General features: G+C 36.3%; 4 protein-coding genes across 5 annotated transcripts in view; 3 read left to right on the top strand and 1 right to left on the bottom strand.

Moving 5' to 3' along the window:
• The first annotated feature begins 1,151 nt into the window (after nt 1-1,151).
• Nucleotides 1,152-10,429, top strand: cd9a (CD9 molecule a). 2 transcript variants are annotated; one of them, XM_081372223.1, is made up of 8 exons: nt 1,152-1,620; nt 7,526-7,628; nt 7,702-7,799; nt 7,886-7,960; nt 8,045-8,146; nt 8,409-8,498; nt 9,019-9,102; nt 9,911-10,429. In XM_081372223.1, the coding sequence occupies exons 1-8, from the start codon at nt 1,552-1,554 to the stop codon at nt 9,974-9,976; spliced, it is 687 nt and encodes a 228-aa protein (XP_081228349.1). In that variant the 5' UTR covers nt 1,152-1,551; the 3' UTR covers nt 9,977-10,429. The 2 variants fall into 2 exon arrangements, with proteins under 2 accessions (XP_081228349.1, XP_081228350.1); XM_081372224.1 differs by lacking the exon at nt 1,152-1,620 and adding an exon at nt 5,292-5,503.
• Nucleotides 10,430-13,950: 3,521 nt separating this feature from the next.
• On the top strand, nt 13,951-18,534 carry minar1l (membrane integral NOTCH2 associated receptor 1-like; the record flags this gene model as incomplete). Its single annotated transcript, XM_081371855.1, has 3 exons — nt 13,951-15,924; nt 17,046-17,234; nt 18,352-18,534. 3 exons carry the CDS (start codon nt 13,951-13,953, stop codon nt 18,532-18,534), a joined length of 2,346 nt encoding a protein of 781 aa, XP_081227981.1.
• A 3,204-nt stretch (nt 18,535-21,738) lies between these two features.
• cfap161 (cilia and flagella associated protein 161) lies at nt 21,739-25,100 on the top strand. Its single transcript, XM_081372345.1, has 7 exons — nt 21,739-21,940; nt 22,029-22,118; nt 22,831-23,069; nt 23,144-23,225; nt 23,309-23,467; nt 23,557-23,630; nt 24,732-25,100. The coding sequence occupies exons 1-7, from the start codon at nt 21,761-21,763 to the stop codon at nt 24,922-24,924; spliced, it is 1,017 nt and encodes a 338-aa protein (XP_081228471.1). The 5' UTR covers nt 21,739-21,760; the 3' UTR covers nt 24,925-25,100.
• il12b2 (interleukin 12B 2) overlaps nt 24,993-27,854 on the bottom strand; it is a 6,946-nt gene continuing 4,084 nt past the window's right edge. The window contains exons 7-8 of the mRNA XM_081372344.1: nt 26,708-26,833; nt 24,993-25,387 (exon numbers count right to left, since the gene is read on the bottom strand). Coding sequence (XP_081228470.1) covers nt 25,232-25,387; nt 26,708-26,833 — 282 coding nt within the window. The 3' untranslated portion in view covers nt 24,993-25,231. The remainder of the gene's footprint in view (nt 25,388-26,707; nt 26,834-27,854) is intronic.

The raw sequence follows: 27,854 nt of genomic DNA, 5'->3' as shown, positions 1-27,854 counted from the left end.
TATATATATGTATATGCATATATAATGCATAATATGCAGATTTTCTGGAATTAAAAATCCCTTTCAATTGCTCCATATGAAAATTAATATTATACACACACACACACATTATATATATATATATACATATACATTAGGGGTGTAACGATACCCACGTCATGATTTGATACATATCACGATACTGAACTCATGATACGATATTAATGTGATACTTCAAGACATATGGTAAAAGGTTAACAAAAAATGTACTGTTGATTAAAATGCTAAATTTGCCCATTTGCCCAAATTTGCTCCATTAACCCAATGTAATATGTAATAATGTTAACCCAATGCACAGGACAATGGTGACTAAAAATATTCATGATTCTGAAGCTGATTTTAGAAGAATATACTCGCACTGTCACTGACTAGATATATTTAAAATAATGTAGGCCACTTTTTACTGGTAACATCAGACATTTTGCATTATCAGGACCCACAAATATTCCCCCATTGCATTATCATACATTATATTTAACATTATATATAGTAGTTTAATGTAGCACTGACACTAAATGATTGTTTTCTCTGAAAACTTGAATTTTTTCTCACACAGTAATTTTTATTTTGGGTGAACTATCCATAATACACATTGTTGCATTTTTGTATTGCGATATATTGTGACACGATATATTGTTACAACCCAGCCTGTGGCCCAATGAGAAGTTTAAACGTTCACCATACCATATCATAAAAATGTAAAATTTATATAACTTGTCACTTTTTTTATTTAACTATGCTGAGAAATTAGTCGGTTCCAGTTAAAACGTGGAGAAGAGTAGGCTAGGAATGAAAAAAATTATAGAAAAAATATCCCATAGTGATTTATCTGAAATGCTGCTGTAATGCTATTTTTTTTATATCCAGATTTGGGTCATTTCTAAGTTTAACAGACCTTTTAGAATAATTTAATAGCTACTGAAAGAGAATTTTGATCGTGTAGAATTAAAAAAATATATGAAATTAATATTTTATAACATTTCACTTACACAAAAGGGGCAGGTCCTATGAACACCAGCATATCTTGAGACATGAAAGTTGACATGATAAATCTTATGCAATAGTCTAAAATTCCATAGAGAACAAATCACTGGAAGAAACCTCTGGGCTCTGCACTGACTGGGTGAGGTCATTCCATCATGACGTAATTCAGACCGTGGGGATGTTGCGATAACAATAAAAGAGATTCCTCGAGGAAAAAAAAAACAAAACAACGAGCACAACTAAATAAAGCGTATGGACGATCTTCAATAGCCCAACTGGGTCGATGCAAAAAGTGTTTGACCTTTGGTCGATTTTGCCACACAGAAAACGATTGCAAAGTTGATCTTTGGCAGGAGGAATGAGGCAGTGAGTTTGTGTCTGTCCTGAGTTTTTCGTGCGCGCGCTCCACTCACTCAGTCCCTACACGCATTTAAAGTCACACTACCGCACGCGCGAGCCACCTGCGAGCCACTGGTCCCAGTGATCTTTACTCTTTCATTCAGTATTGTGTGAGGACAGACTGCTGTGATGGCGGCGTTGACCGGAGGAGAAATGTGCGTCAAGTATCTGATGTTCGTCTTCAATTTCATATTCTGGGTGAGTGAGCGAGCGTGCGTGCGTGTATTTAATGATTGATGTGTGCAGAGGTTAGCTTGCGCGCGGGACGTTGTTTTGTTATAACTCGCGGTTTTCCTTAAAGATTCGTTGATAAATGCATGTGCACGGCGTCACTTTTAGGTTTTCAGTTAGTTTAGACTGTAATTAATGACGCAGAAACGTCTGTGTGAAGCCATGCAACACGACTGCATCCATTTGGCTGACCTAATTTTAAGATTTTTAGCTCTGATTTCAGGACCCTGGTCGTGTAATTAAAACACCGTGTGTGTTTGTGAGAGAGTCGCTGTGTGTGTGTGTGTGTGTGTGTGTGTGTGTGTGGCGGGACAAGCACTGAATTTCGAGTGTTTCCTTTGACTCCTCTCTGTTCGTGTGTCAGCTGTTCTCTCTCACGACTGTATACAGGCGCATTTTTGCTTGTTGGTGATGTCCGATTCGTGAACATATCGTTCATTTAAACAGAATCTTTTTAATGGATTATTCGAACCGATTCGCTGAGCTGTTCGAATTTGCATAGACTACTAATTTTATTTCTACCGTTTATTTGTGCGTAATTAAAAATCCCATTCATTTTCTCCATATGAAAATTGATCTTATACACTGTACACACACACACACACACACACACACACACATACATTATATATATATATATATATATATATATATATATATATATATATATATATATATATATATATATATATATATATATATTTATAATTGAGCTTGCTTTGCTGCGTTTTTGTACTCTCATTGAGTAGCCTATGTATTGGGCCTAAATCCAGTTGTTTTTTGATCGGTGGTATTTAATGTTCTTATCAGATGTGCTGTTTCATGCCAGATTTGTTTTTCTTCAGAAAACTACATAATCAAAAAGAATGGAGCATATTTGTAGTCTCAACTCAAATAAAATTGAGTTGCATCGGTATGAAAATGGATGCAAAGTGAGGCTTTTTACTCACACTCTGGAGTCATACAAGCAGATCAATGTTTTAATCCTTCTATAGTGCTTACATAAGGGGAGCTGACGAATTGCTTTGTTTTTAGCCTATTCACATTAAAGATGGGGTAACTATAGGCAATTTTCGAGGCAGCTAGCAATAGCAAGTTAGCTTTGAAAGCATGAGATCCCACCCTCCCTTCAGAGTGTCTCCAAAGTCACGCATATTTGTAAAGCGTTAAAAGAGGAGAGACGGCATTTAACTACCTCATGTCTCTAAGCACATAATATTACAATATTAATGAACATAAACAACTTATGCCGGGGACACACTTAATGATTAGATGAAACATTCTAAGACTGTTTCCATCGACTGCAGCAGATTTAAAACACCGACTGTGTACACCAACTGAACGCAACTCGGCGCGTTTGGGCATGATCAGTAAGTATCAAAATTACATTCATAAGTAGCCTATCTATCTTAAGTATCAAATTACATTCACAATCGGCCTTACAGTTGTTGAGTGTGTCCCCGGCTTTAAAGAGCACTGACCTCTGCCACCTGACTGCTGTAGATTCGTTTCGGCGTTTATAGTGTTGCCATTCAGATGCATAAATTACAGTAGTTATGGTGTGAACGCAGCACAAGCTCGTTGTTCTAATTCAGGAGGAACTGTAAAAGGTGGCTGCTGTTTCGTTTGCGGTGCTCAGTGACTGACGTCTGTCTAACTCTGCTTAGCAATAGCATGAAACACGTTGATGATGTGTGATGAGTGCGCGGAGGCATGGAAATACATACGTTGACAGGCAGGTAGGGTCCTACCTGTCTGTCATGATTGGACGAACATTTTATGGTCCTACCCCTAACACAGACAGTATATGTATACATTTAAATACATTTAGACCACTTGTCTTAACTTAGTGATTGCTATCAGGATGGGAAGAGAATTTCAACCAGCATAACAAAAAATGCTTCTGGAACAAAACACCTACCCTGCCTTTAAGCTGGGAAAAAATATCACCTTAATGTAGTGAAAAGAAAGTTGTGACTTTTTTAATCAGTTCATTGAAGTGAACCATTCATTAAATGTGCCACTAATTCTTCAGCGAACCCAGAGCCGTATGGTATGTTTGTGTGTGTCTAGCCTAGAGGGTTTATGTGAGCACGCGCCCTAGATTGTCTTTAATCTGCGGGTCTATTTATAGAGTATGATAATCTCATGGACAAACTCACTGTAAACTGCATTTGTTGTGGGTTTTAATGATGGAAAAACGTGCACGTTATGACTTTTTAAAAAATGTTTTCTGTGTGTGTGTTGGATTTGGTCTCATTAATTTGCTCTCTGTAAATGTTACTTAATATCTGAATTTCTTCACACCTCTGAGCTTAGGGTGGATGATATGATCAAATGCTTATTTCACAATATGAGAAATGTTATTTCACCATAGCGATATATTTCACAATATGGTTATTTTGTGTTATTTTATCTGATTTCTGTTATTAAAAATAAGCAAATACAAACAATATGACAAATACAATATATATTGTACTATATATTATTACATTAGTACATAATATTAGTACAGAAATGTAATAATCAAATGTAAAAACTGTACGAATTAAACATAATTTTATTCTTAAGTTATTTTCTCTTTTGTTTGATTCACATTAATAGAGTGGTGCACTAATGACGTCACTTTGTAGGCCAACCGGCAGTTAGCATCACACTGGCTCCCTCGACAAAAACCCAATAGGATTTTCCCATAGGCTTTTGGATTATCGCTAAAAACAAGCTCTGTGACCAAGAAAAGTTAATGATACTTGCACGTTTTGTCCATCGAGATAATTATCACAGATTTTTATACATTCTGAAGCCTCAATGCAGTCGCATGAGGTTAAAAGCTAAAGGTAGGCTATAAACAAACTACACCACGGTCCCCAATGAAGCCTGTTTTTAAACCAACAAGATTATTTTACATTTGCATTTAATCATTTAGCAGAAGCATTTATCCAAAGCGATTTACAAATTAGATTATAATTAAACACCCGCCCTCCAATTCTCATTACTATAAAAGGTCTCATTCTCATTACCGTAAAGTGCATTATGTAATATTTATATGATCATATATATATTATATTTAACACACATTATATAACCAGTATATAACCTTATAAATATTCTATAATTTATGTGACAACTTACCCCACAAATAGTATTATATTTTACATGACAGTAATGAGATTATTTCATTCCAAAATCTATTAAAAAAGGTTTGAAAAAAGAAAATTAAGCCCATTTTAAAACCATTTAGGACCGTTTTCTTTTTTGCATTGTGAAAATTAAGTACATTCGCCCCCAAATTCTCATTACCATAATGTGAAAAAATAAAAAATATATTTTTAAACTGTAACATATTTATACAACATGGTAGTATCTGTTTTACTGAATTTAATTTATGGTAACTTTAATTAAAAATAATAATAATGGCAATTAGAGGTAAATATAAATAATTATCATACAAATTTCACAGTTAAAAAATAGGCTTCTTTTTTTAATGCAAAATATACATTTATTTTGTTTTGGGGGTGAAATACAGCCCAACTAAAGTGTTAGAGAACTTAGAACTGAATGCAGTGGCAAAGTCAACTTTAAGTACTGAGAGCACAACACACATTCACATACTACCTGTAAGCTCCTCCCACTGATCCACAGAATATTGCGCAACGCCCAGACAGTTAACAGATTCACTTTGTCATACAAAAGGAGGAAGTGTGGAATAGAATAACAACACGTCTGTGTGCAAAATTTGTAGATTAGAAGCTCTATACACGAACGTGACTTTGAAAGCAGCAAAATGGGGGTTGAAGGATGTCCAAAATGTATAAAATACACCATGTTTATCTTTAACTTTGTGTTCTGGGTAAGTGAACTTTCATATTTGTGTTTTTGTGTGTGATTGTGTAAAAGTAGCATGTTAGTGTTGTGTTTTTATGTTCAGTTTGTGTGTGGAATGGGGTAAGAGGTTGAAGTGGGGTTGTTTTAAGGGTGTTTGTTTAGCTAAGCGTTGGCCTGGAGATTTGGAACAGATTTGCGCACCTTTTAGTTTTTCGAACAAAAGATTTGGGCCAGAGAGAATAAATCAAAAGAGTAGGACATGAACTCTCTGAAACATGAAACCATTACTTATGAACTTAGTGAGCAGAGCAGGACTTGATATAGTGAGGAACATGGCATTAGTATGTGTTATATTTCACAACAGGCAGCAGATTTTTAAAAATGAAAATTACAGTCAGGTCGAGACCCCGATGAGGACGACAAGCATGCAGATGAGCTTCCCTGAGACGGTTTCTGACAGTTTGTGCAGAAATTCTTTGGTTATACAAAACCGATTGTTGCAGCAGCTGTCCGGGTGGCTGGTTTCAGATGATCTTGGAAGTGAAGATGCCAGATGTGGAGGTCCTGGGCTGGTGTGGTTACTCGTGGTCTGCAGTTGTGAGGCCTTTGGAGACGGCTTAATTCAATTCACGGGCAACAGCTCTGGTAGACATTCCTGCAGTCAGCATGACAATTGCATGCTTCCTCAAAACTTGCGACATCTGTGGCATTGTGCTGTGTGATAAAACTGCATATTTAAGAGTGGCCTTTTATTGTGGCCAGCCTAAGGCACACCTGTGCAATAATCTTACAGTCTAATCGGCATCTTGATATGCACGAGACGCTGCGAGACTCTAGTGCAACGGTCAAACATTGAAATATAAAGTAGTGCAGTGGAATGGAAAAACGTGATTGTCTGGTACAGGATGAGAGCTTATTAATTTTTGCTAATTATTATTTTATTTCAGTTAGTTTTTTCAGTAACTGTTGCTAGTTTCGTTTAGTTTTAGTTTTTCATTTTTGTTAAATTCTATTTTATTTCAGTTTACAAAAATATTTTTTTTACCAATACTTTGTCTTAGTTTCTTAGTTTTCGTTTATGAAAATAACCTTGATTATAGTAGATGTAAAAATGAATGCTGTTCTATGCTGATACATTAAACTGTGTTGAAAAAAGTGATATACACCTAGGATGCCTTGAGGGAGAGTAAATTACCGGACAATTTTCATGTTTGTATGAACTAACTCTTTAATTTTTTACCAGGAAAAGAGGATTATTATTGTCTCTACTCTTATAACAAAAATCTATTTTTTAAAGTAAACTCATGGAAATCCAGATCCTGTTGTAGCCTAAATAATAAAAAAGCACTTGTTCCATTAGCAGATTTTGACTCATATAGCATCGCATGTCTAACAGATTGGCAGAACTTCTGCCAGTTTTCTTTGGATTCATTCTGCCATGGAATTTTGCTTGCAAGGTGTGATCTGTACACTCTCAGATCAGATAAAAAGATGGATAGTCTGTGCTATTGAGTTTTACTTAGCTTGTAGTACACATTATTACATAATTCATGCACCTACAATTTCCTGCTGATTTATTTTGTCCTCTATGAAAAATCAAGCAAAGTGGGCAAGGTTTGGCTGGTTAATACTGGCAGTTCACCCCTGCTGGTATAAAAATAGCCATGTATTCTGACAGAAATGTATATATTTGCAAGCTGGTTGAAGCTACTAAATGTAATTTTGTTTTGAGGTTTGTTTTCATAATTCTATAATACTAGTTTTGTAATTTTTTCTAAATGTATTTATTTTTTGTTTATTTTATAATTATAAAATACTATTTTTATTTATTTTATGATTAGTAATTTATTTTAATTGTTTTTTTTGCAAGCCACCTATAAATATCAGATTCAGCACCATACCTGCTGTTTTAGCGGTTTCATTCTAATGTTAAAGGAATCCTTTTGATTGAGCTGTTTGTGTGTATTTTATTCCTTTTGTAGGCATTATGGGGAGAATTATTTATTTATTATTAATTATTGCATACATGTCATTTGTTTTATTGCAGCTTGCAGGTACAGGCGTCTTGGCTATTGGACTTTGGCTGAGGCTTGATGCCAAGACTAAAAGCTTGTTTGAAGGAGAAAATTCGCCTTATGTCTTCTACACAGGTCAGTAGTTGTTTATAAGTCTTTTTACACATGTTGTGTTGCAACTGGTAAAAGTGAAGTGTGTGTGTTATAGGTGTATACATCCTCATTGCGGCCGGTGCGCTGATGATGGTTGTGGGTTTTTTTGGATGTTGTGGTGCCATCCAGGAATCCCCTTGCATGCTGGGATTGGTAATTCCCAATTTTCTTCTCGAATATCACTTGGTACTATTATGAGGTGATTGACTTTGGTGTTTGAATGTTTTTTTTTCCCGTAGTTCTTCTTCTTTCTTTTGGTCATATTTGCGGTCGAGGTGGCTGCTGGAATTTGGGGCTTTTCCAACCAGACCAAGGTGGGAGTTTCAAATTCTCTGTGCACGCATACCCGAACACACAGACGGTGCTCCTAATTTATGTTAATATCTTTGTGCCCATAGGTTACTGAAGATATAACGAATTTCTACAGGGAAACATACAAAGATTATCAAGACAACAAACAGGACACTCTGAAAGAGACACTCACTCTCATCCAGCATGGAGTAAGATCTCATCCCTTTCTCTTTATTTCTCAAATATATTTAACATAATTGCTGCTGTGCATCTGAAACTCTTGAATATCTTTCAATACCATGAGCCTTGCGAACACCAACTGCTAGTCGGTGGTTACTGCTAGTAAACATCCTCAGAAAGCGCTTGCTTGTACTAAATGCATCAGATGGGCTGTCAAACCACCAATTATTTTTAGCTTGTGGTTTTTGAAGCTGTAATAATTTGCAATGACATCTGTTCCTCATCTCTCAGCTGAACTGCTGTGGACTGTCAGGACAGAACCCGGATGATTTTAAAGACACCTGCCCCAGAAAGGATGGTCTTGAGGGTCTCATTACAAAGGTAACATCTACACTTACAGTATAGTCATTTTCGTGAGCAGAAATACTTCCATGAAGTATCAGTCAGTGATTTATCAGCACTGATTTACAATTGATCGCACTGGACTAGATTCTTCTAGACAGCATGTATGATTGTGGAGTGTAATACTCCAGCTTAGCTCAGATTTAACGCACTGGAAATGTTTCTAACCTGAGGCACCCTGTGTGCGGCTCAGCTTGAATGAGTCAGTGAAACTGTTTACTCTGCCAGTAGAAGGTCAAGCAAGAGGTCATCACAGCATAGTAACCGTTCCGAAAATCGAGAAGGGTTTAAGTGGTTTAAGTAAACTAATGAACAAAGTGTATTTGACATAAGAATATGCTTCCTACCAAATAAACACTGAGCTGAGATACAGAAGAGCACAGAAATCAGTTGAACTATCAACTGTAAATGGATGGATAGATGATAGATTATTTTCAAAGTACATAACAACATTGATAAACCGTAAATGATAAATCCATTTCTTATTTTATATGTTCAGAGCTGCCCTGATGCCATTGATGAAGTTTTCAACTCCAAACTTCATATTATTGGAGGAGTTGGAATCGGCATTGGAGTGATCATGGTAACTTTTATTTAGTGTGTCTGTGTCTGTGTTGTTTAAGGCTTGTTCAGCATTTTGTCTTTTAGAAGATCTACAATTTAAAATGAAGGTGTATATCTTTACCAGCTTAATTTAATATTATGTCTAATAAAAAATACATTCTTTTGTTTATATATACAGACTTATGTTCAAAAGTTTGGCGTCAGTACGACTGTGTTTTAAAGAAATGAATACTTTTATTTAGGAAGGATGCATTCAATTGATCAAAAGAGACATTTATAATGTTACAGAAGATTTATATTTTTAAACATGCTGTTTTGAACGAACTATTCATCAAAGGCAAAAAAGTAACGCCGTTTCTACTGAAATATTAACTGATTTCAACATTGATAATCCGAAATGTTACTTGAGCAGCAAATCAGCATATTAGAATGATTTCTGAAGGATCATGTGACACTGAAGACAAAGTGAGGATGATAAATTGAGCTTTAACATCACAGAAATAAATTACATTTTAAGTAAAAAAGTTATTTTAAATTGTAATAATATTTAATGATTACAGTAGTGTATTTATCCATTTTTGAAATAAAAGCTGCCTTGGTGAGCAGAAAAGACTTCTTTCAAAATCATTTAAAAAATCTTGCTGACCCCAAACTTCTGAATTGTAGTTTGTTTTGGCATTTCTTTTTGGTAATGCAAATATTAAAATTAGAAAAAAGGTATATATTTCTTAGTACCACGGTTGTAATTTGATCATAATGCTTTTTGAAAACACTGCAACGTGTGCGATTGATGTCCCATTGAAGGAATGTTTTCTCTATGTGCGCAGATCTTCGGCATGATCTTTAGCATGATGTTGTGCTGTGCCATCCGGAAAACCCGGGAGATTGTGTGAGGGGTCTCGTTGCCTGGGAAACTGCCAGTGTATATTTGTGTTGCATGATGTCTGTCACAAAGCACTGTCTTGAACATGACCTCATCAGCTAAGAGCCAGTTAGATCACAGCGTCAGGCACACAATCTGTACATGTCTCTGATTGACTGGAATTCACTCTTTTTCTTAGTGCAGCTGTATCACTGGTTCAGTCACGAGTAATGAGAAGAAAGGGTTGGTTTAGCATTCCAAGCCCATTTGAAAAGGCCTTTATTAAGTCTGACTTTTTCTATTTTTTTATCGTTCATAATAGATTTTAAAGATTGACTATTGTTTGCTTTATTGTACTTGCAGTAATGCTTGATATAAGTTGTTCAGAATTTTCCTAATGTTTTGTTTTTGATTTGTGAATAGGGTCGATTGATTTACCCACATTGATGCATATGGCTCAAATAAAAGCCAAATTAATCATGGAGTAATTTTGTTGTGGGAGTTTTTTTTTTTTTTTTTTTTTTGCGTATCCAGGATGAAGTTTGTTTGTATATATCTGTTTTGACAGCGATCAGTGTTTAACTCAACAGTCTGATAAGAGTCCCTGTGAAAGGGGGATAGCCAAAACTTCATCCAGTTTCCCATGATCACAGCGTTGACTCATGGTCACACCATTATGTGACCGTGCTAAAACCTCTATTTCCTTAATCTTGTTTGTATCATTTTTTTTCTTTCCGTTCCCCCCTCCCCCCTTCTTCCTGTTTGCCTTATTTTTGCAATTAGGCTGAAAAAAGTGGTTTTATAATTATGAATTCATACCTCCTATCTCTTGCCTTTGATCGCATGTTGTCTGTTTCTCAAACACAACACTTGACACACTGTGAAAAAATGTTTATGACTCACCAACAAACCAAAACAGATCAAGCCAACAAAGAGATCAGAGAGTTTGAAATCATATTCAAGCGTACAGAGGCACACCCACCAAAACATTTCCTTTAATTTGATCAGAATCTCATAAAAAGTTTTAGTTTTAGTCTCCTTTTATGTCTCTCGTGTCAAGGTCTTTTGACTGTTAAACATTCTGTTGGACTGTAATTTTTATGATACTGTTAGGAAATACTTTTAATCAGAAACATGTTTACATGGAATATTTCAGAATGTATCACCCAAATGTATTTTAGATTTCCTATGTAATGTCAAGTTGAAATGTTTTATATTATCATAATTAAAATGTTATGGATTGTGATATTGATCTGCCATGCAAATAGACCTGTTGCTAACATGGAGTGAAAAACTTGATAAGATAAACAAACTCATAATAATAATAATAATAATAAAAGCTCTCCTTCCTCAGAGAAACGGCATACAGTGTGTGTGTGTGTGTGTGTGTGTGTGTGTGTGTGTATGTATACACATATATATATATATATATACACATACATAAATATATATACGTACACATATATATACATACATATATATGTATGTATATATATGTACGTATGTATGTACGTATGTATGTATGAACGTACGTAGCCTACGTACGTACACATATATGTACACATATATATATATATATATATATATATATACACACACACACACACACATAGGGGTGTAACGTACACAAAACTGACAGTTCAGTACCTCGGTTTTAAAATCAAAGTTCGGTACGAATTCGGTAGCTATAACATGCATGGGGTTGAAAACTAAACATAAAATTGCTTCTTTTTTTATTAAACAGTGGTTTACTGAACAAATTGTGGCTGTCAAATAAATCAAATTAAAACAAAGTTTCGTAAGTATAAAAAATTATCTGTAAACTATGTAGGGAGCCCTTACTTGCACATTACTATAATATTAAAGGTTATCAACAGAGCCCATACTATTAGCCTCAATTCAATTGCTATTTATTTTTAGTTATAATAATCAATGCTCAAATAACAAATTGTATGCAAACATGTAGCCTAAGCTGCACATAATTAAGGCAGTTTTTGCATTAACTTCTAAACCCGTTGTTGAAATATAGCCTAATCATTTATACACAGTGGCTGTCGTTTTCATGACAGATTTATTTAAACCTACAGTAAATAATCAAGACCTCACTAACAGGTTAAGGAAAAGATATTAAATACATAGTAGTATAGGCTAGTACAGTGCATATATTTAGCGATATATTTAGCAAAAGAGTTAATTTCTCAAGCTGTGGACACTGAATGACTTTCCTGAGGTAAATGACGTAATGCTACGTGAATGCTGTTCTACTGATGTCTTTCCATAGTAGTCATCACCAGTGTTCTCCCTAAAGATTTGTTTTTCATATTTACATGCAATTTGCTATAACATGGACTTTGTTGCCCCCCAGTGGTCTTTATGATGAATAATTTTGAACCGCAGACAAATAAACAAGCAAACAACCTTTATAACTCAACAACAAACTTTATAATACACTTGTATTGTGTGCTGAAGAGATCTTAAACCTAATGTATTTCAGATGCTTATCAATTAGAGATAGAACTTGATAAGTCTTAGCAGTTCCGACTCTCTGACGTCTAAAGTGAAGGAGCTCCATTACACTTTTAAAAGGTTTGATCACTTTAATGAATCTATAGGCTATACTTAGAGAGAGAGAGAGGAAGTGTGTTACAGTCTGTAAAGATCTCATCACACGCTTCAGTTGACTCCACTGCTGTTTGCTTGTGAATTGGGACAGTCTATGAGCTTCAGGACAAATCCTCAGATGGTACAGGTGGGCTTTCATTTTCATTCTTTTTCTTAGGAAATCAATAAAATTCACACGCTCAAAAGCTTGTAAACCTTCTAAACCTTATCTCAATGATTTTTAAATGGATTTTTATAGGCTCTTTAGTACATAATAAAAAAAGATGTATTGCTCAATATATTTAGAAATCAAATCTGATTAGGAGAACATTTTATTTAATTATTTAATATGTAAATCATTGATGTGTTTTTCTCATTTAATCATTTTTTTTATACAGATATAGACATATCACAAAGCAAAGTGCAGAGGAGAACTTCGAAGGAAATGCAACTCCAATACATTTCTATTATAACTAGACGACTTTTTTTATTAACAATTAACCAATTATTAAAAAATAAAGTACAGAGGAATGCATATAGTAACACTGATGGGTTGATATTTATTTGTTTGTTAATTTTTCTATATTTATCAACTAATATTTTCTTTCATTAATCAATGTATTTGGTATATATATTTTACATCTATTTTATTAGTTAGTATTCATTTTAAGTGTAAATAACAAAAAGTAAATATGTTACAATTTACAATGCATTTCTCCTTTAGTATGTGTATTGTTGTGCATTAAAATAGCCACTAACGTCATGCATGACTTTGACCACAGAATCTCCGTGTGCAAACACACCAACTAGAGGATTCAATGCTCCTGTCACACATGAAGCAGAAACTATCTATGCTGTTTCGTGTACAGGACGTTCCGATCAGCTCATTAAAGGATGAGACCCGGGATTCACGGCGTCTCTGGAGACCCCAGGCGACCTGCTTTTCCGCACTGATCGTGGGACTGACCGCTGCCTGACCATTGACTGCTGCTCTACCAACAAGAGTCTCTCAGGTGGGACCCTGATCAGTGGAGATGGACGATTTCACGATGTCTCTAATGATTTCTCTGCTTTTCAGATGCTCCGATCGGTGGCTATATTAAGGCTTTGAATAAGGTCAGCAGTGAATAGCTTTATTCTCAGCATCATATCCCAGTGATAAGAGGTAACTGCTTGTTTTTATTGCATTTTCCTTTCTTGGACTGTTTTAACTTGCATAGGATTTATGTGAAATCAATGCAAAAGTCATTTTAGTAGAAATCCTCTTCTGGCTGACCTGATTTCACTGCTGTGCTCCCATTTGCAGAGCTGCATGTGCCTTTGATGAAGGGGGAAAGCAGAGGACAGTGGGCTTCAATTTCTAAATGTAGTGTGCACTGCTGAAAGTTCAAATCTGGTGAAAATATGTCTGAAAACCCTGAAGACCCCCTGGTACTGTTGGAGATCCTGGAGGTGTTAGGCGCGTGCCATGGGAGCGTGTTGTATCCAGACATTTGCGTCTATCTAAGTGGAAGCTTCAGCTTGCAGCCTCTTCTAGAATTACGGAGTCTCTTATACTCCACCGCCTGTAGAGACCCCTGCTTCCCCGCCACCCTCTTCCGAGAGCGCCTTCACCCACCCTGCAGTAACCGGCTCTCAGCGGCCGCTGATGTAGTCTCACTGTTCAACCTCCTCATGCACACCCGCATGGCTCCTTCATCCACTCAGAACCGTCAGTCGCTGACGCCCTGTCAGATCTGTGGGAAGGGATTTGTGCGTTACCACTGGCCGGCCGCCTTACCCGTCACAGTAGGAGGGACCACCTCTGAGGAATGTAAATATGAGAACCTCCCTTGTGAAGCATTCAGTCACAACACAGAGGCTTCACACGCTTGGACCACCTCCGCATTGATTGCTCAGTCTCACTCACTCATGCACAACCAAGACAGGATGCAGAACGCGCATACTGGGGATGTTTCCAGCGATACGGTCAATCAGCTGGCAGTCAAGACCTCGGCGACCAATCAGGGAGCCCGCGTCGCTCGTTCCTGCTCTCAGAAGAGGAGTGCCTTTAAAGAAGGGATCCACAACGAAACACTTATGTCCTCGGAAGGTGACGGCCAATCAGATCAAAGCCCAGACGGACCAAGATCGGATGGTGAGGACCTGCTTTACATTACCCAGAAGAACCCCTATCCAGACCCCGCAACATACGCAAACGACCACCACATGTGCAACCCGACATCACACGCGCAATGTCTGCATGACCATTTGTACGCTCACTCAAATGCACCTGAACCAGATGCACATGCTGCCAATGCGCAATCGTATGCTGACGCCACAGACCCGTACGACCCTCAGACTCAGTGGCATCAGGCCAAGCAGAAGAGTTTGGACGTGCTCCAGGCGTCCACATACTTCGGCCCTACAGTCTCCAACGAAAAGCACCAAACTCCGGTCCTTCAAGTCAAGAGCCACAGCTTGGACATCGACAGCAGGACGGCGGATGAAAGACCTGAGCCTGAAACGACTGGGCTGCAGAAACCCAGATCAGAGCGATCTGTTTTAGAGAAGTCTGGCTTACGAAAACCAGGATCTGTTAAGATTAGCTTTGACGGGTCAAGCTTTGACCTTCCCGGCTTTGATCCTCACATCGTCAACTCGGTGCGGGATACCTTCAAGCGGCTGAGCGGCATGAGTTTGGATGCGTGGTACGATTGGTCACCGAGCTTTGAGGGCGCGGTTAGCGTTGGCACCCAGACGGAAGCTGCAGATCGGCGTGCTTTACGAAGCCTCATGCTTGCCGATAAACTCTCCATTGACAACCCCGACATCGGCGAGGACGACATTAGTGCCATCTTCCGTTTCCTAGATGACATTAGCATGTGTGGCTCCATGGCAGTGTTGCCAGGGGAAGGAGGCGGGGCACAGGAAGGGGGCGGGGCAGGGCTGCCAGAGAGGCGTGAACGTTTGGGAAAGTTACGGAGGTTGTTTCACTCCTTGGAGGCACCTGAGGAAGGGGTGAGATGGGGTGTGGGACGCCTCCTCCAACGGGTCGCGGAGCTGGAGCAACAGCTAGAGCCGATCTCAGAACTACGTGAGCAACTGGCCCTTGTGCTCTCCACGCTGGACCGACTGGAACAACGGGAGCAGGCCGCATGCCCTCACTCGCATCAAATGATCATACAACCACAGCTCGCAGCACGGCCTAACATACAGCAACAGCAGGGGTCGCCGAGGACCAATCCAGGAATGGAGGGCGTCAATGAGGAAGCGGCAAAGCGTAGGCGTCTGTTTGTACGCAGGGCCTCTAGGAGCCACACGGAGAGCAGCGGGTCTGAAGCTCACAGAGAATGGAGCATCAGCTTCACCAAAGAGCCACACATACAGCCTGCTAAGGTAACAGGACAAGAAATATCTGCTGAGACAGCAAATTTAAAGTGGGGTCCAAATGTCTGATAGGTTTTATGTTTTAGAATTTTACAACAAAGAAGATTATCAAGAAAACACATTTTAAATTGTCTGTAAGAGATATTTCTTGCACATAAACATTTCTTAAATCACTGAAGTATGTGTGAGAAAACCTACTTGTCTTTGTGACAGAACTAGACTGAATTCAGAACTTTACTATTTTTGCCATATAAAGATATGTAAAATATAAGGAAAAATATTAATAGTATGCTAGTACGCTATAATCAATTAGGCCTCTGTAAACAACAAAATCAGTTGCCAATCAGAAAGTTTTGTATCCAATAGGAATACTAGCCAATCAGAAATGTTCTCTGCTTGTCATTCATTTTGTGAACAGGACAACTTATCTGCTCACTACTGTACGTATTTATAGCCTTGTTGTATTCCAACTGAAACTTCCCTGTTTGTAGACTGGTGGTGAAGTTAAAGTCATGTTCATTTATAGCCTAGCTTTAGCTTGAAAAGATTATCTTAATGAACAAAACCTGTAAGAATAATACACTTTTGCTGTTCACAGAGCTTAATTTCTGCAATTTTCCAAAAACCAATGGGAAACGTTACACTTTATTTTAATGTGTCCCTGTTACAGTGTTATTAACTACTGAGTAATATTTTCTAAATACATTTACTTACTATAGGGTTAGGGTAGTATTAGGGTTTACTTTAGGGTTAGTTGCGTGCAATTATGCCTAATTTATAGTATTACTATAGTAAATACATGTAGCGTGTAACAAGGGCACATTCAAATTAAAGTATTACCATGGGTGTTTGTGGAGGGAAACAGGGTAATGCTAACTTCCTTGTTGGCCCTAAAAAAATGATGTCATCCCTGAAGTATATTGAAGCATTAGAAGCACATTCTCAAATCAAGCTTGAGAACATGATCAACGGGTTTTACACAAACTTGCTGTCATTAAAGCAATTTTTTTTTAATTCATGTGAATTTTTCAATTAAGCTTTGCACCAAATTGTCATGCAGAAAATAATAAAATAGTATTCATTTAGAGAAGAATGCTATGGGTGTAGATGTATCTTGTTTTGCTCCTCAGTCAGATAATTTAGGTGGAGTGTATAAAAGAGAGGTCCCCGTAGTGCAAGAAGTCACGGGTTTTCACCTCATGCCACCTGAGACCCAGAATGCACCACGCCGCACATCAGTCCAGAGCACTGCCCAGCATCTGACTGAACGCCCCAAAGTGACCTGGAGCCAATCAGACTTAACACCTCTGGACCTTCAGGTAACATCTCCAAATGTAATTTTTTGAGTCAAAACTGTCACCTCATACAGTGCTATGCATAAGTTTAGACACCCATACTAAAGTTGACTAAAAAGAGGAATAAAAAAATCATCTTTTGGAAACTGAACTTAATGCCTTAATTTAAAAAATTAGGAAAAATCCAAACTTTAAGGACACCAATTTTCTTTGTGAATGAATAATGTATCGTAAATAAATAAATACTCTTCCTTAAAATACAGGGTGCATAAGTTTGGACACCCCTATGTTAAATTCCCATAGAGGCAGGCAGATTTTTATTTTTAAAGGCCAGTTACTTCATGGATCCAGGATACTATGCATCCTGATAAAGTTCCCTTGGCCTCTGGAATTAAAAAAGCCCCACATCATCACATAGCCTTCACCACACCTAGAGATTGGCATGGTTTTATTTCAGCTAGCCTAATAGCTAGTTTGATTTGCATTGAGAGATGATCTTATGGAAAGTACCCCATGCCAATCTCTAGGTATGGTGAAGGCTATGTGATGATGTGGGGCTTTTTTAATTCCAAAGGCCAAGGGAACTTTATCATATCCTGATATCCTGGATCCATGAAGTAACTGGCCTTTAAAAATAAAAATCTGCCTGCCTCTATGGGAATTTAACATAGGGGTGTCCAAACTTATGCACCCTGTATTTTAAGGAAGAACATTTATTTATTTATGATACATTATTCATTCACAAAGAAAATTGGTGTCCTTAAAGGTTGGATTCTTCCTAATTTTTTTAATTAAGGCATTAAGTTCAATTTCCAAAAGATGATTTTTTATTCCTCTTTTTAGTCAACTTTAGCATGGGCGTCTAAACTTATGCATAGCACTGTAAATATGTATTTTTGCTGGAGTCAAATTGACACAAAGTAAAATGTTCTATATTGGATGATAATCCATTTTTCCAAAGTTCATTGAGTTACACAGCTTGGGTCAGTAGGTAATATCTTCCCAGGCTTTGAAGAGGTTTGTGGAACATGTTTAAAGAATCTGGGTTTAATTAACTTTTATTGTTTTAAATATACATCATTGGGCTCAACAGAACATGAAAGATAAACCAGCATTTATAAACTCTGATCATATTTTGCAGCCCCCTGAGTCTTTGGAGTTCTGGACGGACGAGATTTACACGCCAGCCTCCGACACGCTCCTGCGACGTTCGTATTCGTACACCCATTGCAACAGAAACCAGGCGTACCGCATCGCTGCCCTCAGCATCACCGCCACCATCATCCTCATCCTCATCATCGTCATTCCAATCAGCACTGTGTAATGTACATGCAGTCACATGACATGCCCAAAGCTACTCTGAATGGTACAATACGTGTTTATTAGATAATATTATAAAGGTTTGAATGAAAGCATGATTTCTTCATGAAGCCAATTCAACAAGCATGGCAGACTGTAAAACCTATGCAAAATAGGCTTCATTGTAAAAAAAACATTTCCTGAAACTTTCCATTGGCCTTTTTGGAGTTTCCCAAACTTTAGGTTTGTTTTTGAATTGTAGCACAGTCTCAGTTAAATGCTTATTCAGCAGTTTATGGATTCAGGACGTTCCGGTATACCCTCTTTGTTGATGGATATTGGGGAGTTCCCGTTAGTTAAATGTAATTCTGCTGAAACCTGAAACTGGCATCCACTTTCTCACACAGCAACACACGATTCTCTACACCCACACCTCTCCATTTAAATGCTAGGAAAATCCATTCATAGCTGCTCTTTAAATCTGCTAAATGCTGACATTTGTCTTATCTCTGTTTTTATTTAATGCATATTCTATAAGACCTGATTTTGTGGTGAACTCGAAAATGTTCACAACCAAAATGGTGCAACAAAATGTAATATCCTTCCTCGCAAAAGCTTAAAAGAAAAGGAAAATGAGCCTCCAGAGATCCAGAATGGATGCATGATGGTGGATCGATACCAGCACACATTTTCAATTTGCTGAACAACAGCACTAAACTTTTAATGGGTGGTGATGGGACTGAGCGAGCGAGTGCGGGAGGGGAGAGACCAGGAGAAAGAGTGTTTGTCCGCTTTTATTGAGCCTGAATGAGCCCTACTTCTGTCTGCTGCTGATGATTAATGAGAAAAGCCTCTGATTTGCTCAGGTAAAAGAGTTTCCAATAGGAATGAATCATATTTTAACTTCAGCCAACTTGCAGTTTGATCTAAGATACTGTAATTCATCTGGCACCACTTGAATGATGATGCCTCAAATCGTGCTATTACTTCTCTAAATGATTGGATTTACGATGAAGGATTGATCTATGCCATAAACAAGGGACGAGTATATCACAGGCCAGGAAACAACCACCCAGAACATCTTAGCAACGCTTTGGCGACCATGCACAACACCAACCACATAGCAAGGCTTAGGAATGCTTTCTACAGCACTTAACTATCTGAATACTGCAATATGAAGACAATTGAATGAGATGTCCTACTTTAAGGAGGCAATGTTGGAAAAGTTTTGACTACATGATTTTGGCTGATGTTTTTTTGTCTTCCTCTTGTTCTTTAGAAATAGCCTATGATTTATCTTCAGAATCCTTTTTTGTTCAATTTATAGCAATTGTTTTTCATTCTATGATTGTATGAACAGCTTTATATTTCTTGATAGGGAGTGCTTATTTTTCAGGGCACCTTTGACTGTGAATATATAAATACCTTTGTCTCTTATTTTGTCTTCATAAAGCTGGTTGATTATTCAACGGGACCATGTCTTGTGTGTTGTTTCTTCAAGCAGTTAAACAAGCCTGAATTATAGGTGCATAGAAAGCAGGTGGATCATGACAGCCATAGTATTTGATTGAAATGAGTTTTTCTGCAATAATCTCAGCAACTTTTGCACTCTGCTGCTTGCTGCTTTTCCCATTGGAGTTTTAATATTTCAGAGCACAGCTCTCATAAACATGTATTATCTATTTATGATCTGTCAGTTCCGTTATTGACGTAAAAGCACTTAACCGCACTTACACACATAGCTCAATTGAGCCTTCCTTCTAATGTAGTTTATCTAAAATCTCCTCTGCCTTTTTCTCTCTGCATACAGTATACATTGTAAAAGTGATTTGGTTTCATATCTGACAATGCTGCAAGATATATTATTTAGCACACATATTGATGCCTTTGAAAAGTGACCTAATTTATTTAGAAAATCGAATAAAATGCAATTCCATATAAAGAATTATGAAGATATAAAACATTAAAGAGTCGTGTTGAATTATGATTGTAAGACCATTTCTAATAATTGCATTTCTGCTAACTTGTGTATGTTTGAGTTTGCTTGTGTTCATTTAATCAAGGAATTTCTATAATTCAGCTTATTTAATATAAAATAAAATAATAAAAAAGTATTTTTTTTTATTATTGAAGACATGCACCTGAGTGTCATATACATTGGGAACAAATACTATGATATATCTTATAAGCCATACAGTGATTGAAACATTGCAGTATATGTTTACATTTTAACTATACTGTTTCCAAATAATGAAAGTACAAAACAACAATTATAAGGCTTAATAAATTATAATTTGTAAATTACAAGGCCAATTAGTTGATGTTTTGCTGCAGTATAACAATATTGCATCTTGAATAAATAGTTATGAAACATATTTGGCATCTATGCAGCACATATATATATATATATATATATATATATATATATATATATATATATATATATATATATATATATATATATATATATATATATATATATATATATATATATATATATATACACATATATATATATATATATATATATATATATATATATATATATATATATATATATATATATATATATATATATGAGTGAATGAGTGTTTCAGAGACTTTGTGAGAAAGTCTGTAAATGGTTACATTTGAATACAAAGAATATTTAATTCCACAGCATAAATTTGTATTACATTTGTTCATTCAGTTTTATGCAATAATGTGCAAGTTTCTTTTTTATACTTTAAAAAATATCAAGTTTTATTACTGTCCCAATTCACCTTAACACATTAGATAAAATAGGACCATAACATTCGGCTAAAGTGGGACACCCTATTAAAATAAAAGATAATATTATCAGAAATTTTACAGTAGTGTATAATATTATTACAAAAGATTTCTATTTTAAACAAATGCTGTTCTTTTTAACTTTTTATTCATCAAAGAATCCCGAAAAAAAGTATCACAGGTTCCAAAAAAATATTAAGCAGCACAACTGTTTCCAACATTGATAAGTCAGAATGATTTCTGAAGGATCATGTGACACTGAAGACAGGAGTAATGATGCTGAAAATTCAGCTTTGCATCATATAAATAAATTATATTTTAAAATATATTAAAATAGAAAAGCATTATTTTAATAATATTTCACAATATTGTGCTGTTTTCTGTATTTTTACCACAAAACTTGGAACCAAGAAAAGGGCGAAACGGTTACCATGAAGACGTAACGTTAACATGCGCAGGCGCAGTAGCGCACATGTGTTGTTATGCATCCATGGAAACAGCTTTTATCTGTAATAGGGGCATTTTGTTCACGTTTGCATTTTACATTATATTTACACATTTATCACTCTGTCAGGCATTACAACGGCTGTGACATGGCTCATGTCCGGACCAATCCGCGCGTTCTTATGGGAAACTGGGTAGAAGACGTGGTTTTAGAAGAGGTTTGTTGTTTTGACGCATGTAATAAGGGTTAACGTTACAGAGTGTGTTCCAGTAACGTTAGTGAACTGAACACACGTGTCTTTGCAGGAAACCCTAAAGGACTTCGTTCTTCAAAAAGACAGAGGCGAACTCACAGTCCAGAAAGAAGGAGTTTTGAGACAAAACATCCTGAAACCAGTAAGACAAAAAACTATTTTCTGATATAATATGACAGAAGAGTCTTTCAACAATGCTGCAAGATGATCGGGTTTATCAGATAAAATATAAAGATGAAAGATATAATAATTGATACTCTAACGTAATTTGTTGTCTGCCATTGATTTAGCCTATTATTTAAAACCTTTTCGTAAATGGTTTGCTTGAATTGTGTGCTTTATTTGATTTTTTTTTTTTTTATCTAATGCAAATTTAAATTCATGTAACGTTACTATCGAAATTTTTAGGGGTAGCCTTACTTAGTTCACCCAAAAATGAAAATTCTGTCATCATTTACCCACCCTCAAGTTGTTCCAAACCTGTACGAGTTTCTTTCCTCTGCTGAACACAAAAGAAGATATTTTAAAGAATGTTGGTAACCAGACACCACTGACTTCTATAGTAGGAAAAAAATACTATAGAAGTCAACTCTCTGGTTACCAACATTCTTTAAAATATCTTCTTTTGGAACAGCTTGAGGGTGAGTAAATGATGAAAAAAATGGGTGAACTATCCCTTTAACCAAAACAACTTATCCTTCCTCTTTCAACGACATCTCTTCTCTCCTACTGGCACGTCACATGAAATCATTAGTAAACCACAACCATAAATTCAATTCCCGATGGACAATCTCGTCTCTGTCGACTTTAAGTGTGACTGTCTGCTAAATGTGAGACTGATATTTTTTGTTTAGGTGAGTTTATCAGTGTCGCAGGATGGCTTTCTGCACTTTGGTGACACAATCATGCTGGTGAACTCTGGAGGCGGAGAACATGACCAGCGTGGCACTTGTGTTCTTAGCATCATTGTCGACACCAGTGATAGTGCATCACGTTCACAGACAAATTCAGTCCCCCACCTTCTCGGGCCCCTCCAAGTGGGGGGATCCCACAACATGACCCCATGTGTTAGAAACGCCTTTATCATTACAAGGTATTGCACATGCACATTCAGATGTACTCAATCGCACACCCATAGTTGCTGATCTGTTATATCGTGTGATTCAGTGTTGATGGGACCTCTGATGGAGATCTGCTCAGATACGGTCAAAGCTTTGCCCTGAGAACCACTGCAGACTTTGCCGGAGAGGTAAACAAGAAATGAATGCACAGTTGTTTTGTAATTGCTGAGTTTGCCATATCTTAACATGCAATCTGTTTGACTCTACATAGCTGTTCCTTTCCAGTGATCACAGAACGTTTCTGAAGTGTGCTAAGAAGTCTCGACTACAGGAGCTGAGTTTAGTTGAGGAGTTTGATTTCAAGTGCTGGTGGAAGGTCAATTACTTTGACCCCCAAGAAAGGCTTGAAAATGAGGGATACCCTGTTCAGGTGCACACACTTTCAAGCGAAATCTTTTTCAAATGTACTTGTTTTTATTGGCAACTTAATAACCTGGCGTGAATGCTTTGTTTTGGCAGGTGAACAGCAAGGTTTTGATTTCCCACTGTAAGACAAATCAATGTCTGGCTGCGCTCGGCAATCACATCCTATGGTAATGTTTTATTTCATACTGTAAACTTTTGGAATGGCTTAATATTACAAGTACTCCAAAATTAAATTCCTAATCAATTTTTCATTATCTTGTCTCACTCAGAAATATGAAGTTGCATTAAGTATGCTCTTCAAGGCTGCATTTATTTGATCAAAAATAAAGAAAGAAAAAAACTAATATTTTGAAATAATATTACAATTTAAAATAATGGTTTTCTATTTTAATATACTTTAAAATATAATTTATTTCTATGATGCAAAGCTGAATTTTCAGCATCATTACTCCAGTTTTCAGTGTCACATGATCCTTCAGAAATCATTCTAATATGCTGATTTGATACTCAGTTATTATCAGTGTTGGAAACAGTTGTGCTGCTTAATATTTTTTTTGGAAACTGTGATATTTTTTCAGGATTCATTGATGCATAAAAAGTAAAAAATACAAAATACAAAATAGAAAAATTTTCTAACAATATCAGTCGTTTTACTATCACTTTTTATCAATTTAACATTGCTGAATAAAATAATTAATTTCTTTCAAAAAAGTAAGAAAAAAATGGCGGACCGCAAACTTTTGAATGGTAGTGTATTGTTACAAAATATTTCTATTTTAAATAACTGCTGTTCTTTTTTAACTTTTTATTCATCAAAGAATCTTGAAAAAAGTATCACAGGTTATAAAATATTAAACATTATATAATGTTAAACTGTTTCCAACATTGATAATAAATCAACATATTAGAATGATTTCTGAAGGATCATGTGACACTGAAAACTGGAGTAATGGCTGATGAAAATTCAGCTTTGCATCTCAGAAATAAATTATATTTGAAAGTATATTCAAATAGAAAACCATTATTTTTAATTGTAATAATATTTCACAATATTAGTGTTTTTTCTGTATTTTTGATCAAATAAATTCAGCCTTGATGAGCATAAAAAACATTAAAAAAAGTAATGTTTCCAAACTTCTGACCATATATATATATATATATATATATATCAAGTGTATACTTGAGAGCTTTAAAACAGGTCCGTCTAATTTAATGTTCATTTTTTGGGGATATTTACTGGTGTTTTTCTTTTTTGTTTGTGTGTTTAGGACTCTGTTTGGTAAAGAATATGAGCTCACTGCTCACACCTTCTTGGACTCCCATAAAGCTGAGCAGGACAATAACCATTGGCTGTTTTTTACGGCTCATCCTGCCAATCAAAATGAAACCCTGATGCAACTGCAGCAAGACACAGTCATAACGGATGAGCAAAGAGAAAACCAAGAGGACACTGCAGGTTAAACAATGCAGTTAAAAAGAACAGAGACTGAGAAGGAAATAACACAATAATAATATCAATAAATATTTTTGAAAAGCATTTATTTATTTATATAATTACCATACACATTTCCATTTGCAAGCTCTATTAATTTTTCTTTTACAAAGGAGAGAATTCCATAAAGCATACTCAGCTCAGCATTGGAATGTTTATTTAGCATTTATTCAAGCAATCTTATACACGAATTCACTCTCTATTTAGTGTTTGAATTAGCATAAAAATATACTTTTAAATATATTACTTTTAGACTTTTAATATACTTTTAGGAATTCAAAAATGTGCCCAGTTCAGAAGTTTCTTCTTTTTTTTCCCCATTCCGGTTTTCTTACGATTTTTCTTCTTATTTCTTATTTCTTTTTGTTCTTTTTGCCTCTTCTTTTCTTTGCATCTTTTTTTGGTACAGGTTCTTGTTTCCCCGTCGGGCACCTATACAGGGAACAAGAAATCATGTGCATTCTGTCGTAAACACACACAGATATCTGGGCTCAAAGCTTCTCTCTCGTATACACACGGTTTAAAACTTTGGGGTCAGTAAGACAATAAATTGATCAGGGAAAGACATCTTTCCATCACAGGAATAAATTACATTTTAAAATACATGAAAATAGAAAACAATTGTAATAATATTTCACAAAATTACTTTTTTACTTGTTGATTGCTGATCAAACAAAAAAATTATATATATAAAAAAAACTTGGTTGAGCATAAGAGACTATTTCCAAAAACATTAAAAAACCTTACCAACCCCAGACTTATAAACGTGTACAACTGTACATCTGCAATACATTCAAGCATGTTAATTGTAAATCAAAGCAAAATGCTCCTATCAAACTCCACATTTTTTTCAGGAGAAAGCAAGCAGCCAACATTCAGAGATTGTTTTAGGGTTTAGTGAAAGATGGATAGCTATAATAGCTGTATAAGACCTTGAAATGTTGATATGCACAAACAAGCAACATTTCACAATAATTCCTGTCAATGAAGGCCAGTGAATTGTAACTGTGATACTTAAAGAAAATCGAAGTTTTTAATGTCTTTGTGGCGTTTATTTTATTTTATTTTTAAATATGCTTTAATACAAACCATGACCAAATTCATTCAAACATGGTTTGTGTAACATTAGCAACACATTATTAGCTGTTTGATAATGTATTCAAACAAAAGGCTAATCATATTAATTACCGTTATGTGTTGTCGATATGTCTCTACGTCGTAGAAAGCCATACATAAAATGCGTTATCATTCTGATATACACAAGCCTGTATAATTCACTCTTCCACTTCTGAATCAGTTTCTGTTTAAACATATATGGCTGAATTAAACCAGTATTTCCACTTGGATCAGGTATTCTGAGCTGGTTTTAGTGAGTGGAGGCGGGGCTAATTTGCATATTCATGCATTCACGTATTATTAATGAAGCAAGGGTGTACATTCAAGCTATTTTAAGGCATGCAGAAATCATTTTCACAGGAAAAAAACGTTTAAATATGTCATTTAAAGGATAAAAGTATTGACATTAAGGAATAAAAAGACAGAATAGAAGAGCAAAGGTTTTAATAGGACAGAGACATGGTGCATACAGTCGTACAGTCAGTGTGTGTAACAGTCATATGTAACCAGTGGCATGATCATTCATACATAAACACATATATAAATAAATAAATAAATAAATAAGGAACAGGAAAATGGGACAGGACATATAAATAGAGGGTTCAGGAGGAAGGGAGGATTAAATCATTAGTTTACGTTTTTCCACAAGGTCCACTCGCTCCACTGAGAGAGGAGAAGCATGTCTCTGGAGCGCACCCTTAGTTTTCTGACATGCCCTTCAACTTTAATCTTTGACCCCTCCTCCCATTCTTTAGTCTTCAGCTGTGAATATACAGGAACAGAAAACAAGAGAATTAATTACAGTTCTTAAAGAAATAGCTCACCCTAAAATGAACATTATGATTTTCAGTAATTAATGACTTGAATTGTTCCAAGCTAGAGGCTGTCTACACTGGAAAAAGCGACCGTTGCAATTACAAATCCATTTGTTCTTCGTGTCAGAAGTAGTATGTCAGAAATAGAACGGGGCATCGGTTTACTGTCGGGAATGTGTGTCGCATCCAGTGTAGACAGCATCACTGATTATAATTCTGTTAAAGGGGGGGTACAATGGTGTTTCATGTATTCAGAGTTGTTTACAGTGTTAAAGAGATGGATTCTCATGCTTAACATGGCCAAAGTTTTTTAAAAATATTTTGGACGAATAACGGAGAATTTCTGTGCCGAAAATCTTACTTCCGGGTTGGTACAAGTTTTGGCTGTTTTTTTTTTTTTGACCGTGGATCTAATGACGTAGACCAGAGTGGAACTCCTTATATGAGCATTTCTCCCGGAAAAGCGCGACCGCGCACCTCAACGCGCTTCAGCAGGAAATCATCGGCAGCGCTGCATAGTGTCTCCAAAGTGTTTTTGGCGAGGGAAAGCTTACCAAAGGACTCAGCGTTAGGAACAGTGGATGCAGAAACGAGTTGTGTAGACTGTTTGTTCCCTGCATTTCGACGATGAATGTTTTATAAACAAAGCCCAGATCGACGGATTCTCTCTATGGCTCTGGCTTCGCCCACACGGCCCGCCTCCAGACGCTCGTTTTTTTCCGGAAAGACTCGGTACAGCCTATTTTCTCTTATAAATATAATAAAACTAAAGACTTTTTGGAGATATGAAGGATGCAATACTACTCTATAGGTACTCAAGATTAACAGGAGATTGAGTGAAAATGAGCATTTCACCCCCCCTTTAAACTTCATCATGAAAGTTAAGTCATACAGGTTTGGGATGACATGAAAGCGAATGATGACTGAATATTTCTTTCATTTTTGGTGAATTAATCTTTAAAGATGTG

The sequence above is a fragment of the Scardinius erythrophthalmus genome (genome assembly GCF_964197995.2).
Source record: "Scardinius erythrophthalmus genome assembly, chromosome: 8".
NCBI classification, from domain to species: domain Eukaryota; kingdom Metazoa; phylum Chordata; class Actinopteri; order Cypriniformes; family Leuciscidae; genus Scardinius; species Scardinius erythrophthalmus.
The sequence above is the reverse complement of the archived record's forward strand: the minus strand, read 5'-3'. Positions and strand labels throughout refer to the sequence as shown.

Coding starts and splice junctions, on each gene's coding strand:
- cd9a (XM_081372223.1), top strand. CDS start 1,552: ATGGCGGCGTTGACCGGAGGAGAAATGTGCGTCAAGTATCTGATGTTC. Junction 7,629..7,701: donor GCCTTATGTCTTCTACACAG/GTCAGTAGTTGT, acceptor TGTGTGTTATAG/GTGTATACATCCTCATTGCG. Junction 7,800..7,885: donor CCCCTTGCATGCTGGGATTG/GTAATTCCCAAT, acceptor TTTTTCCCGTAG/TTCTTCTTCTTTCTTTTGGT.
- cfap161 (XM_081372345.1), top strand. CDS start 21,761: ATGCATCCATGGAAACAGCTTTTATCTGTAATAGGGGCATTTTGTTCA. Junction 23,226..23,308: donor CTGCAGACTTTGCCGGAGAG/GTAAACAAGAAA, acceptor GACTCTACATAG/CTGTTCCTTTCCAGTGATCA. Junction 23,631..24,731: donor CTCGGCAATCACATCCTATG/GTAATGTTTTAT, acceptor TTGTGTGTTTAG/GACTCTGTTTGGTAAAGAAT.